Source organism: Microplitis demolitor, chromosome 4 (assembly GCF_026212275.2).
Source record: "Microplitis demolitor isolate Queensland-Clemson2020A chromosome 4, iyMicDemo2.1a, whole genome shotgun sequence".
Classification (NCBI taxonomy): Eukaryota; Metazoa; Arthropoda; class Insecta; order Hymenoptera; family Braconidae; genus Microplitis; species Microplitis demolitor.
The window spans coordinates 24,226,736-24,241,757 of NC_068548.1; the positions used below are offsets into that span (position 1 = coordinate 24,226,736).

The 15,022-nt window shown below is 26.3% G+C and overlaps 3 protein-coding genes across 5 annotated transcripts; 2 read left to right on the forward strand and 1 right to left on the reverse strand.

Moving 5' to 3' along the window:
• Nucleotides 1–114: 114 nt before the first annotated feature.
• On the forward strand, nucleotides 115–1,941 carry LOC103578784 (N(G),N(G)-dimethylarginine dimethylaminohydrolase 1). Of its 2 annotated transcripts, XM_014444401.2 has the most exons (6): nucleotides 115–216; nucleotides 669–888; nucleotides 968–1,070; nucleotides 1,135–1,232; nucleotides 1,341–1,436; nucleotides 1,504–1,941. In XM_014444401.2, exons 2-6 carry the CDS (start codon nucleotides 778–780, stop codon nucleotides 1,756–1,758), a joined length of 663 nt encoding a protein of 220 aa, XP_014299887.1. In that variant the 5' UTR covers nucleotides 115–216; nucleotides 669–777; the 3' UTR covers nucleotides 1,759–1,941. The 2 variants fall into 2 exon arrangements, with proteins under 2 accessions (XP_014299887.1, XP_008558188.1); XM_008559966.3 differs by lacking the exon at nucleotides 115–216 and having other exon boundaries at nucleotides 237–888.
• A 93-nt stretch (nucleotides 1,942–2,034) lies between these two features.
• Nucleotides 2,035–3,484, reverse strand: LOC103578814 (probable malonyl-CoA-acyl carrier protein transacylase, mitochondrial). Its single transcript, XM_008560000.2, has one exon. It carries the CDS (start codon nucleotides 3,362–3,364, stop codon nucleotides 2,072–2,074), a length of 1,293 nt encoding a protein of 430 aa, XP_008558222.2. The 5' UTR covers nucleotides 3,365–3,484; the 3' UTR covers nucleotides 2,035–2,071.
• Nucleotides 3,485–3,950: 466 nt separating this feature from the next.
• LOC103578785 (integrin beta-PS) lies at nucleotides 3,951–8,300 on the forward strand. Of its 2 annotated transcripts, XM_053738889.1 has the most exons (14): nucleotides 3,951–4,266; nucleotides 4,359–4,560; nucleotides 4,616–4,844; nucleotides 4,931–5,039; nucleotides 5,100–5,270; nucleotides 5,495–5,761; nucleotides 5,889–6,065; nucleotides 6,185–6,313; nucleotides 6,405–6,767; nucleotides 7,114–7,329; nucleotides 7,424–7,546; nucleotides 7,648–7,986; nucleotides 8,082–8,142; nucleotides 8,248–8,300. In XM_053738889.1, the coding sequence occupies exons 1-14, from the start codon at nucleotides 4,021–4,023 to the stop codon at nucleotides 8,292–8,294; spliced, it is 2,679 nt and encodes an 892-aa protein (XP_053594864.1). In that variant the 5' UTR covers nucleotides 3,951–4,020; the 3' UTR covers nucleotides 8,295–8,300. The 2 variants fall into 2 exon arrangements, with proteins under 2 accessions (XP_053594864.1, XP_008558190.1); XM_008559968.2 differs by lacking the exon at nucleotides 8,248–8,300 and having other exon boundaries at nucleotides 8,082–8,191.
• Nucleotides 8,301–15,022: the final 6,722 nt, after the last annotated feature.

A 15,022-nucleotide genomic window follows, 5' to 3' on the forward strand; every position in this document is an offset into this window, starting at 1 on the left:
GGTCTATAGGTATATACATACGTATATACACATCTATGTAGCTCATAAATTTTTTTATGAGCCTTGAGATTGATCTCTTTTTTTTTTTTTTCACTACATAATATACTATATTTTTTGTCTCTGCTCAATTATCTCAATGTCAATATAAATCTATATGTTCTATATGTTATATTGATTAAATATTTTTGTTGTTCTATTCTTTGTGATCTGTGTTTTGTAAGTTTTAACAAAACAAAAATAATATTTTGAATAAATGTTAATTATGTTGTACATTTTTTATGTATAACTATATTTAATAAATTTAGTTAATTAAAATATAAGAATTATTAAGTTTGTGTCAATAAATTAAATAGCAGTATATAATATTATGAAAAAAAAAATAAAATTATCTGCTACTTAAGTATAATTATTATTACAATTAAAAAATCTAATTACTAATTTTAAATGTCATTATAAATAATAGTAATAATAATAATAATAATGGTTGAATTAGTATAAAAGCATTGACAGTATATTTATATCAGTATAAAATAATAATAATAATAATAATAATAATAATAATAATCTACTAAAAAATTTTATTATTGTAACTCGAAAAGATTTTAAATAATATAAAAAAAAAAAGTAAATATGCCGCTACATCGATATACACATGCTATATTATGTAGAATACCAAATTCAATAGAAAGTAAGGGCGAGGTCGTAGTTGAAGAAGCTAGAAATCAACATTCAGCACTTGCACAACTTTTACGAGAACTTGGAATAGATGTTGTTGAAATGCCAGCTGATGAATCTGCACCTTTATGCGGTTTTGTTGAAGATATTGCAGTACTTTGTAATGGTATTGCATTAATTGCCCATCCTATTGATGTTACCCGAATTAAAGAGGTAAAAAAAAAATAATTGTCATCAATTATAGTATAATATAATAATACTTAAGTATTTTAATTTAAAATATTTATCACAGATTGAAACTATTAGAGCAGTATTAAAAAAAGAATTGGAAATTTCGCTTATTGAAATTGCTGATACAAGTGCTCGGTTGGATGGTGGAGACGTATTATTTACCGGTAAATATATATTAATATATTTTATAATTTATGAATTTATAAAATTAACTTGCTTTTAATTTAGGTCGAGAATATTTTGTTGGACTTGGTAAATTTACAAATGAAGCTGGAGCAAGAGCTGTTGCTGCTGCATTTCCAGAATATCCTTGTGTTCCAATTAAGGTAAATTTAATACATCATTATTATTATTATTATTATTATTATTAGTATTATTATTATTATTTTGTAGATAAATTTAGTTTATAATATAGGTTTTATTTAAATCAATAGGTTCCTGAAAATCATAGACTCAAAGGATTGGTAAGTATGGCTGGTCCTGATGTCATGTGCGTTGGAGCTGGTAAAGAATCACAACAAGTATTGAAGGTAAATTAATATACATAATTATATATATAAAATAATGTTATTATCGTTGTATTTTTTTATTATATAGAGAATCGAAAGAGAAGCGACTTACACTTATCAAACTCTAACAGTCCCAGAAGATGCAGCTGCTAACGTTATTTATGTAAACGGTACTCTTATTCATCGTAGTGAAGATGAAATTCCATTATCATTTAAACTTTTTGCGGATAAAGTTGAATTTCCTACTCGAACACTTTATGCGTCTGAATTAGCTAAAGTCAGTTTAGGATTATCATCTTGTTGTTTATTAGTACGTAAACCAAGACATATTCGTAGTCTTTAAAAAAATATATTAATTAAATCATATTTATAATATCAATATTAGCTCAAATCTCTATTTCTTTTTTATTAATCTTAATAATAATAATAATAATAATAATATTATCATCAGCAATGTTTATTACGTATATTATTAATTGTATAATTACTAATAATTATAATAAAACTATATAGTTATTAACATTAAGTGTGCACTTGTTAATTATTAAATGTTTTTTTTTTAATATAGTTGATTATTATTAACAGAGAAAATAGGTATTGTAATAAAAAAAAAATGAAGTAGATTTAAAAATTAAAATTTTTTATTGATAGAATAATTACACTGTAGTACATGAATCAGCAGCTGCAAAATTATTTTTTTCTAAAATAGTTTTCATTGTTCCATTAGATCCCAAATCAAATGTACGTGGAAAAGTATTACCGTGTGGTCTTTTATATACTGAATGTAATATTTGTTCCCATTTAACTGGTGAAATAATTTGTTTTGGTAATGATTTTCTTATTTGATTACAAGATTTGTATGGTTCAGCTGTTATATTTGAATAAACAGTAACTCTTGGTTCTTGAATTTCAATTTCATTTAATGCTTTTATATATGATTTTAATGCTGGTTTCATAAGAGGAGTGTGAAATGCACCAGATACTGACAAACGTTTTATTATGTTTATTTTATAATTTTTATTATTATTTATAATATATTCAAGAGATTTTTCATGACCAGCTAATACTCTTGTTTGATTACATAAATATATAGCTATTTGACATACAGGTAATGATATACCCATATTAATAGCCCAATCAGTAGCATCCTTGCAAGCTTTATTAATATTAACTCGTGATTTTGAAACAACAGTTAACATTCCTTGATTTGGTTCTTGATCAGATGCATATTGCATTGCTGCACCTCGTATACCAGCTAATCTTATTCCATCTTCAATTGTTAATGCACCGGAAAATATTAATGCTGTCAATTCACCAACACTATAACCCAAAGCAGCTTTACAATTATCAACAGCTAATGGTGTTTCTTCCCAAATTTTTTCTAATGCTGATAGTGATGTTAAAATTGTTGCTACTTGATTATATTCTGTTTTATTTAATTTATCTTGTGGTCCATTTAAACAAATATTTAATATATCATATCCTAATACTTGATTACTTATATCAAATAATTCTTTAACTCGAGGATAATGTAAATATTTTTTTATAGCTCCAATTTTTAATGTACCTTGTCCAGGAAACATGAATATTGTTGTATCTGTCGGATTTATTTTTATTTTATTTTTTTTATTATTATTACACAATAATGCTATTTTTTCACCCGCTGAATTGTAAGGCGTTGTTGACCAATTATTATTTGTTATTTCATTAAAATTTGCTGAATCTTTAATAAGATTTAATAAATTTTCATTTTCATTTTTATTTTCACTTTTATTTACATTTTGTGCTGATGATAATTCGATTATTGAATCATTATTCAATTTTTTTTTTTCATTATTATCATTTGATAAATCTCTTGTTTTTATTAAATTCAAATATTTATTTAAATTTAAATTATTTTTAGGTATTGATTGTTTATTCAAATTTATCACTTTACGCCACATTATCATTTTTATTTTTTTATTATTATACGTAATTTATTTTTAATTCACTATTTTTTACATTATTGTCGTTTATAATAATTAAAAAACAATGTATATATATTATATCAGAAAATACACACACGTGGTTTTGTTTTTTATTAACACAGAGTAATACGCTTCTTATACATGACAGCAGCGCCATCTATATCATAAAAATAATTATTGACTGTAGATAAATATTAAAACAAGTTATATACATACATATATTTATTATTCAAATGATTCATATATTTAAAATAATATATTATGCAATTTATTCTACAGTTAATAATAATATAAATAACGATTAATAAATCATGCGTTTGTTTTTATAATTTTTTACAGTAATAATAATAATAACAACAACAATTTAATAAATGATAAAAAAGATATATATATATATATTTCAATTAGTTAAGAGAGAATAAATTATTAGATATGTATAAATAAATATATATTGTCATTGAGATGATGACTCAATTGCGGTGGTGACTTATCGGCATATCTTCGGTATGCATCATTTCCGTTAAATATTATATATGAATAACATAAATTTATATTTGCCGCCGCCGCCGCAGTATCCTTTAAACACTCGATTCCGTGCGTTCTTTTTTTAAATACTACCAAGCATTTTATTAAAAATAATGTATAATTATAAGTTTTTTAAAATTTATCGATTTATAATATTTTTTTTTATTATAAATTCTTTATATATTAAACAATATATACCATCAGTAATTGCGGTAGACGCAGTAATATCAAAAATAAATACATTAGAACAAAATCAGCATCACCAGCAACAAGAGCGCATTGCTCAATTATGTGCAGCACAACAATCATGTTCTAGTTGTTTGCAAACTCCAACGTGTATTTGGTGTGCAGCTGTAATGGTAATATATATATTTAAATTTATATATGTATTAATAATAATAACAACAATAATTGTTATTATTCAATATTAGTATTATATTTTATATTACAGGATAGAGAAAAAAATATCGAACCATCAGTACGTTGTATAACAAGGAGTAAATTTAATCAACATTGGTGTCCTGGTGATTCTTCACTAATTGTAAATGATACCTCAAGAATTATTATTGAAAAAGATATTCCACTTTCATCAGTAAAGAGTAAAGAACCAGTACAAATAAGGCCACAAAAAATAAAACTTCGTTTAAGAAAAGGTATAAATTATAAACATGTATATTTATAATATTTATATAAGTAAATTATTTTTAGGTGAAGAGTATCGATTTAAAATAAAATATACTCAAGCTGAAGATTATCCAGTAGATATGTACTATTTGATGGATCTTTCAGCATCCATGCAACCTTACAGACAACATCTATCTGAGTTGGGTGCTAATCTTGCAAGTGTTATGAGAAATTTAACTAGCAATTTTCGTCTCGGATTTGGTAGTTTTGTTGATAAAGTTATATTACCAATGACTGACACACAGCCTATTAAGTATGTAAAATATTTAATATATTTAGTCATAAATATACCGTCATCATCTTTATTATTATTTTCTTGATTTTATTGAATTTTTTTAGATTAAAAAAACCATGTGATTTTATTGAAGATAATAAAAAAACTGACTGTGCATCACCCTATGGTTATAAACATCAAATGTCTTTGACAGAAGATTCAGATTCATTTCGGGTAATAAATATTTAATTATCAACAACAATCGCATATTGTTTTTTTAATAATTATTTCCAGAGTAATGTTAGAGCAGCGCCTATTTCGGGTAATCTTGATGGACCAGAGGGTGGATTGGATGCAATAATGCAATCAATTGTTTGTACAAAACGTATTGGTTGGCGACAAAAAGCTCGACATCTTCTTGTATTTTCATCAGATGCAAGTTTTCATTTAGCTGGTGATGGCAAAGTAAATAATTTATATACACATTCTAATAACTCAAATATTAGATTGATTTTGTACTTACTGGAGGTTTTTTGAAATTTTCTAAAGTCTGTTATCATTTAATATGAAAGAAAGATGAGATTTTTTAATATGTAGTTGTTTATAATTTTAAAAAAATAGTTTATTAAAATTTACACTTTTTTTTTGTTTTAAATTTGTTTTTAAATTCATATCGTTTTTATTTTTAGCTAGCTGGAATTATTGAACCCAATGATTGTCAATGTCATTTAGATAGTAAGGGCTTTTATTCTCATTCACTTTTACAAGACTATCCTTCAATATCTCAAATTAATAAAAAAGTCGGTCAACACAATATTCACATAATATTTGCTGTTCCAAGTACTAAAAATAATACATATCAATTATTAAGCCAAAGTATCAGTGGATCGGCGATTGGCCTCGTAGAAAAAAATGATACTGTCAATGTTATTAATTTAATTAAAAAAGAATATGAGGTAAATTTTTATAGACTATTATTACTATTATTATTATTATTATTATTATTATTATTATTATTATTATTATTATTATTATTATTATTATTTCATTTATGAATATATATTATAATTATTTTGACAATAGAAATTGGTAGAATCTGTAAAGATGATCGATAATGCACCAAAGCATATAAGTGTTAAATATTTTTCAAAGTGTTTAAATAAAGTTGGTGATAATAATGATAACGTTGAATTGAAACAGCAATCTAAATGCCAAGGACTGCGTTTCGGTGATGTTGTTGAGTTTGAAATTGTAATCAAGGTAATAGTGAGTTTTAGTAATTATTAAAATAAGAAATAAAAAAAATTAAATTAATAATGAACAATTGAGGTGTGCATTTTTTAATTTTTAAATATTTTATTTAACTATTATTGTTATAGGCTATTGAGTGTCCATCAAGTAGTTTTAAACAAAAAAAATTTGAAATAAAGCCAGAGGGTTTAAATGAGAGTCTTATTATTGAATATCAAGTAATTTGTACTTGTCCTTGTGATAAACCTGGTCATTCGGTAACTTTTTATTATTTTTTTAAATTTAAATTTAATAATCTAATAATTATATGATAGCATGCATTTATAAATATATATATTAAAAATTTAGGGATTTAAAGCAAAAGCTGAAGAATGTAATTTTAGTGGATCTCTCGTTTGCGGAGTGTGTTCATGTAATAATAATTTTTATGGTCAATATTGTGATTGTCACAATGATCGTAACATTGTTAATGATGATAATAATAATAATAACAATAATAATAACAACAATGGCCAAGTATCAAATGAAAATAATAAAGTTATTATAAAAGAAGACTGTCGAAAATCAGCTAATGATACTGTCAATTGTAGTGGTCATGGTACGTGCAAATGTGGTATTTGTGAGTGCCACGTTCGTCCAAATCCACTAGAAAAATTCAGTGGCAAATACTGCGAGTGTAATAACTTTTCATGTAAACGCAATGGTCGTTTGGTACGTATATATATATATATATATATATATAGAGAGAGAGAGAGAGAGAGAGAGAGAGATAAAGAGAGAGAGAGAGGATTATATTATATGTTGATGATTACGCATTTTTAAACATAAATTTTCTTATATTTTATATCTCATTCACTTGTTATTCTCATCATCATAACTATTATTATTTTATTCACGTTTGGTTTTGAATCTTGATGGTCATTGTCGTTGTTCTCATCATCAGCTCGTGGTCACTTTTTTTATTTTAGTTATATATACATCATCATTATCTTTATTATCTCGACTCTCATTTTCACACTTTATATATAATTATATATGTATATATATTTGTATATAGCTTTGCGGTGGTCATGGTGACTGTGTGTGTGGCACATGCGATTGCTATCCTGGATGGAGTGGTGAGAGCTGTGATTGCCATGATAACACTACTTGTTTTCCGCTTGGAAAAAATACAAAAATTTGCAACGGTCATGGTGATTGCATTTGTGGAAGATGTCATTGCAAACTTGAAAATGATGTACTTTATTCTGGTTCTTACTGTCAAGATTGTCCAGTACATATATATTTATAAATAATAATAATAATAATAATAGCAATACCTATATAATTTTATAGTTAACTTAATTTAATTTAATTTTGCTTTATAGACTTGTCCTGGATTACATTGTGATAAATTAAAGGATTGTGTTGAGTGTCTTGTATATAATAACGGAGATGACAATCTAATAAATACCGGTTGTTATAATTATTGCCATGATGAAATAAATATTGTAAATTTAAAAAAATAATTATTATTCATATTAGTTTAAATTATTAAAAATTTAATAAAAATCTTAATTATTGATATTAATTATACTTTTTCTCTTTTAAGGAAAAAATTGATAAAGTACAAATTAATTCAACAGAACATGAAGCTGGTATAAGAATGTGTCGTGTACCAACAAATGATAGTTGTACTTTTGTTTTTAAATATCAACTTGTAAGTAATCGAGGTGATATTTCACTGTTTAAAATAACGGCACAAGAAATTAAAGATTGTCCAGGAGTATTATCACCAATTCCGGTTTTTGGTGTTGCTATTGGTGTAATTTTGAGCACCGTAATATTAGGATTTTTGATTTTAATGATTTGGAAAATTCTCACAATTGTTCACGATCATCGTGAGTTTGCTAAATTTGAAAAAGAACGAGCAATGGCGAAATGGGAACGAGTAAGATTTTTTAATTTTTCATATAATACATTCATTATATCACAACAATTGTAGTTATAATTATAAACGATATATTATTTTTGTTCACGTTATAGGGTGACAATCCACTATATAAACAAGCAACTACAACTTTTTCCAATCCAACATTTATTGAAAGTAAAAATAATTAATTATATATATTATTGAATAAAATAAATTTATGTGATCAATATAGTTTGTATTATAATTTGAAAGTTGTATGTACATATATGTATTTATTAGTTGTGTATGCCCATAAATCGATCAGTGTTTCATATCATCTATTTTGAGATCAGGCCCATCATCCTTCGGGCAATCAACTAATTTTACTTGGTCCCTGAATGAATGAATAACGCACGTCCTGAAATAATCCAGGTAAATAGAAGCAGACCCAGCGTTCTCTTTACTAATATATAAATCACTACAGCACGTCTGTTTCTTTACATTGCATCGATTTTTATTGATTATTTTATAGCTGTAAGTATTGTAAATCTTATTTTTTTTTTTTTTTCAATTATAATACACAACAACAACAACAATAATAATTTTTATAGATGGACGTATAGACATAAAAATTTAATTGTATAATATATATATTTTACCTAATAATTGCAATTATCAGTTTTAAATTAAATCAAGAGTATCTCATTATCATTTTTTTATGTATATAAATATATATTTTATTGAGCGGTAGATTCTAGGACGCAACGACGTTTAGACATTCGTCGACATTTTACCTACCTCTGCTGCGTCCTATATAATCTACGTTACCAGTACGTATAACCCTTGTATACATTTTATCTTAATATATATATATATATATATATATATATATATAATATTTTATATATACTTGGCTCGTTAGCGTGCGTTCGTAAATCAAACCGCAGGGGTGCAACCACTAATACCCGTAAGCGTTTGCACGTTGTTCTTCCCGAGAATCGCTTTCTCTGCTATCATCTCTGTATATTCATTCGCGCGCGCGTATACAGTAAACGTTTGGTATATCTCATCGATAATGAGTTTGTTAAATGGATTAACATTGTTCATGGCTCTTGCCCTTTGCAATATGGCGCAATCATTTAGATATACATTATTACAAACATCATCAAAATATATAATAATGATAATAATAATAATAATAATAATAATAATATAATATTGATTGGGTTAGTGTGGTGATTACTGAATCTCGTTGGGATACTTGAAAAAATAAAAATAATGGCTGATGCAGAAATAAATTTATTTTTATTTTCTGTTAATATGATGAGTAGATAAGTTTTGTTTTCAAGCCATCTCTCTGCTAGTACAGGTAAGATAATTAATTGACCCGGTAATGAGATGATTATTATTAATAATATTTAGTCAGGTTAAGTCAGTTCGACCTCGCGCGCGATGAGGAACCCGGGACTTGGGACTCGGGACCCGGGATGTTCGTTAATTGAATCTGCCAATCATCGTAATGAGCATCGTACACCGTAGCACCGTAGCACCGGACACACATGGCTTGCGAGAGATATCTCCACCAACGTCCCCCTTATATTATTGCTCTACTCACTTTTACGTATAACCATAACAACAACAACAACAACAACAACAACAACAACAACAATAATAATAATAATAAATTATTTTCAAATTAGAGTTAATTTTATTATCATCTCAATTATTTATAACTAATATTATATATATATATATATATATATATATGTACATACTTACATATTTTTTATTAATTCTTCATTGTTTACCGTGAAAATGTATAGAGCAAAAGTGTACTCAATACTTTGATATACATACAACAACAATTTTAATTTTTATGGTCAATATATATTTATCAATTAAGAGAATATAAATGAATTTAAAATTAAGCTGAAATAATTTAGTTGCTTTTGAATAAATAATGTGTAGTACAACATATAGAAATATATATTATAATATATGTGCGAGTAGTTTTGATGTTGCTGATGATCATTAAAGAATAAAAAATGGAAATATATTATTCTTTTATTACATATATATATACTTAAAATATTATTCTGGCTAAGATTTTTTAAACTCCCGCGCGTTACTCAAATAGACATCATCGACAAAGGAAGGCGTGGATACTGTAAATCAGAATATATATATATATATATATATATATATATATATATATATATATATATATATTCGACGAGGACCATAGCAGGTAACGTGAGTAGATTAATTATTATTGAGTTTCTACTTTACTCGTGAGGAATAATATGTATTTAAAGAGATGACCGGACGTATCTTGACACGCCTCCTTGCGACCAAAAAATATACAGTCCCGTCATGTCTTGGAATTCTAATTTAATTAAGACCGGTTATCATATAAAATAAATAAATATACATAAATACATCTATGCATGCACACACACACACACACACACACATATATATATATATATATATATATGTATATACATATAATCGAGATGATTAATTTAAAATGACGAATAAGATAGTCATTTTTTTTAATATATACTGAAGCGCGTGCCTTTACACATAAATGTATACATATCTAGTTTTGCTGTAGCCGCTACGCGTGAGATGATGAACGTACAAGAAAAGTTTACCTTTGGTATAATACCTAATACCACTCCGCCCCCCTGCAGTGTCACTTTCAATAGGAATAACAACGTAATGGGCAGTTGACCATCGTCAACACTTGATTTTATGAGACAGACTCATCTCTTACGACGCGATTCTTTTTTAATATAATACGCACCCATACTTATATAATTTAATAATAGCATATATACCTATATACATTTAAAGTTATAACTGGCGCCTATAAAAATATTCTCGTACGACCAAATCATGTTATTTTATCACAAGTATATTAAATGAGAGCATTATGATGGTAGTGTACGTGGTTTATATATTAATGAAAACCATCTCATCACTTAACCCCAAAATATTACATCGTTATTGATGTTTTTTTTTTTTTTTTCATGATTACCATTGATATAATTTGAATAAAATATATAAATTATCTTGTTTTGTTTTATTTTATTTGTAGTCAAATCGAATTCTTGTTTTTATAATTATTCAACCATCTAGCATGAGAGTAGACTGAGTATTATTATTATTTTTTTAATACACTTATATATATACTATACAAGTCTACCATTTACGTACACATATGCAATTAATATACTTATGAGCTGTCAGCAAGGTTTTTGAAATATAGTTTTGCCCAACGACTTGATAATTAGTTTACTCCTCATTATCTTGTGTGGGACTTTGTGCATTATGACATCAGATCTTCTGTAAATTAACAAATAAAATGAAGCAGAGATTTTAATTTTGATGGAATATTTTAATAAACAAATCGAAAAAAAAAAAAAAATAAAATGAAAAGAAAAAAGTTGTATAGAATAATAAAATTAATGTGGATCATAATTAAAAATATATTTAAAATTAACATAACATTTATGATTATTGCAATTAAAATTATCGATGGTAAAATGTGTAAATAAAAATTCAAGTAATATATATATATATATATATATATATATATATATATATATATATTATATATATATAATATATATAAGAGCAGTTATGTGCGTGTGGTTTATTTGCTGATATATAAATAATGTATGAACGCACGTGTATAGATGTATAGGTACGTAAGAACGAAAAATCGACGAGGTTCGATGAAAGCCATATAAAAGGTTGGACCATTGCACGGAAGCCATCTCTGTTAATCATCGTATAATTACCACTCTAATTATCAGATATAGAGATATACGTAGTCAATGGGATGCTGGAACGCGTTAAAAACAAGTTTTTTTTCTTTAAATTCGTTTGATTAATCTTGAGAATAAGAGGGCGGAAAAGAATTAACAAAAAGTATTTTTCCATATAATAGTAGTGGGGGTACAATATATATATATATATATATATATGTGTGCTGATGAACGTATAGTATATATATAGAAACGCGCGATGTGCTGAGGGTAGTTGAGGGCGTTACCCAGCATTCCATGGTAAATTAACTTAGCAGCCGCGTGGATTTCAAGGCGGAACCTTTTTTCTTCGGCGTCTCCGCCGCCAAATATTCATTTAAACAGGTAAATGCAATTTTGCCGTTTTACCTGATTGAGATAATGCCTCTCGATTAAATTTGTCTTTCTCTCTTTCTCTTACTCTTTCGCAATATTTTTTTATTATATATTTTTTCGCTATCCACCGATTTATCTCTTCTCTTCCATTCTCTTATCCATGCACTTATTATATATACATATATATACGTTATAACCGAGACGGTAGCCAACGCGTGATTATCAAAAATTCAAAACCCATTCCCACTACAAATTCACCTTATATTTTCTATCAACAGAAATATTTTGTGCAAAATCAATCTCATGTAGTTATATCATTAGAATATGTATATTAAACGCAGCAACATCATATCCACTACTATAATATATATAGATACACGAGTATTTTTGATAATACTCAAATGATAATATAATGAAATAAGATAAAAAGTGAAAAAGTGAAAAAGTGAAAAAGGTGATACGATGAAGAAAGAGTGTCGGGAACAAACAAGTTCGTGCCACGAACTTACCACACTAATCATTCTCTCACAGAGGGTCGTGGCGGTATGGGTACAAACCACAACATACCACAGTCTACCATGCTAAACGATCAAAAAGAGAAATAATAAAACAATAAAAATAATAAAAAATAAAATAAGAACCTGGAACACCTGCACATGAATTAAAAACGCAAATTTGGATATATATAATAATGATTAATTATTTTCGTTTAATTAATATTAATATATCTATGATGTGGACAGTACCTATTCAGAAGATTAATAACGGTTGTTAATGTTGTTGTTATTAATAATAATATTATCATAACATTTATAATAAGTAGAAATAATAATAAATCTACAGAAATCACAAATTTTATATTTTCCCACACGAGGTGCAAACCACAGGCAATATGCTGCAACCACATCACAAGCGGTAGCCGAGCAGTTTTACATACTCATCCGTGGATTAAATGAGATGTAATTCTATACACATATGTGAAAGTGTATAAGTATACACATATTATTTATTTTTTTGAATTGGTTATGAGTTGTAATTTTATTTAACGAATATTTATGAAACATTTTTATAATAATTTCTGAATATATACTTGACCTAATGTATATATAAAACAATTGTATCATCAGTAGTTGATACAGTTTTGTTAACGATGTTGTTATCCCGTCATCAACTTGAATAAGTACAAGTGAGTAGTAGCTGTGGAGTTTGTATCAGCATAAGTAGTAGTGTGCAGATAAGTTTTTAGAGTAGAGGCGCGCGAGAAGAAGGGAAACGAGATTGTTACACGCGCAGGTGGACAAATTATCTCTGATTCTCTCGCCAAGGTCTTCCATCGAATACAGCTCTCATCCACATGCATTTTTATAATAGCATAGTGAATGTATACGTGTCTCGTAATAGTATATGTATATAGATATACACTTGTGTGAATAAACAGAGAGAAAGCAGTAAAAGGATGTGCTTATAAGTAGGATGAGAGAGAATAAGAAGGAAAATGATAGGTGAATACGGGAGAATATACAGAGGTAGCTTGGTGGTGTAAATGCAATCAAGAAGGCCTCAATTAGACCGTCACGCTGTGCATTCCTCATCTTCGACGACGATGAGTCGAGACGATGAGACTCATCATAAATATATATATATATATATATATATCCTAGCCCTATTTATATATAGAATAGACTTATGATTTTAGCAAGCATATAACATAAAAGTATAATATTATATCTGTTATAAAATTTTAAATCAGTATTACTATATATTTGTGTCTTATAAAAGTCAACTTTTATAATTTTTTTTTTATTTTCAAGTATGTATCCATATGATCATACAATAAAAAAAATAATTAATAATTAATTATATTGCATTGATACATAAATCTAAATAATACTAATAAGTATACTTTGTGGTAAAAATATTTTCGGCACTACAAATTAAATAAAAAAAAGTATAAACTTAGATGAATTCACGTAATAGTCATTGCTACTGCTCTTATATATATATATATATATATATATATATATATATATATATATATCTAATACATACAACTGATAATATGTGTATAAAAAGTATTTCATCTTTTATGATTTTATGAATAATTATTATTAATTCGTAATTACTAATATGTGTATAATGTAAAAATTATATGATTATACGATCATACAACTTTATGTACAAAATTAAATATTAATTTTACAATTCGTGAAAATTTTTTAGTTTAACCAAATCATTATCAATATAATTTTTTTCTGTTTACCTAATCTATTTTAGATAATATTATTAAGTAAAATTACAAATACTGCAAATCTAATCGTTTTATGCAAGTGTTGTTTACATAAAACATTGCAGTCACTTTTCAAACATTTTTATAGAATAGGACCTCGTTATAAGACTAACGAGCAGTACGACTAAAATCGAGATAAAAGGTATATACATAAAGATTATAAATAAAATAATTTATTTTCATAAAGAATACTTAAAATTTTGTGGTATCACATAATTAATTAACAGAAAAAAATGACAAAATTCTGTTTATTTATGATTATATATAAAATAGATTCACTATAGAGTAGAGTTGAACCGAATATACATAAATAAAACGCAAAACGGCGAAGGTCTTATAGTGAGGTGTGGGCGCAAACGCTGTTAAGGACAATAGTGGGAATAGATACCTCAATTCTAAGAATTTTTTCTCCTACAGCCCCGAGGTAGTCTTATAACGAGGTCCTACTGTATCTTTAATTATTTCATACATTTATATATATGTATAAACACTAATCAAATTAACTGATATATCTAATATCAATATTTATTATTATTAACGAATAATTTTTTGATAAAAATAATTTTATATGATAATAATAGTCTCGATAAATTATTTTCAAATTATAACGCTTTTTTTCGTTTATATTTTGATCTGA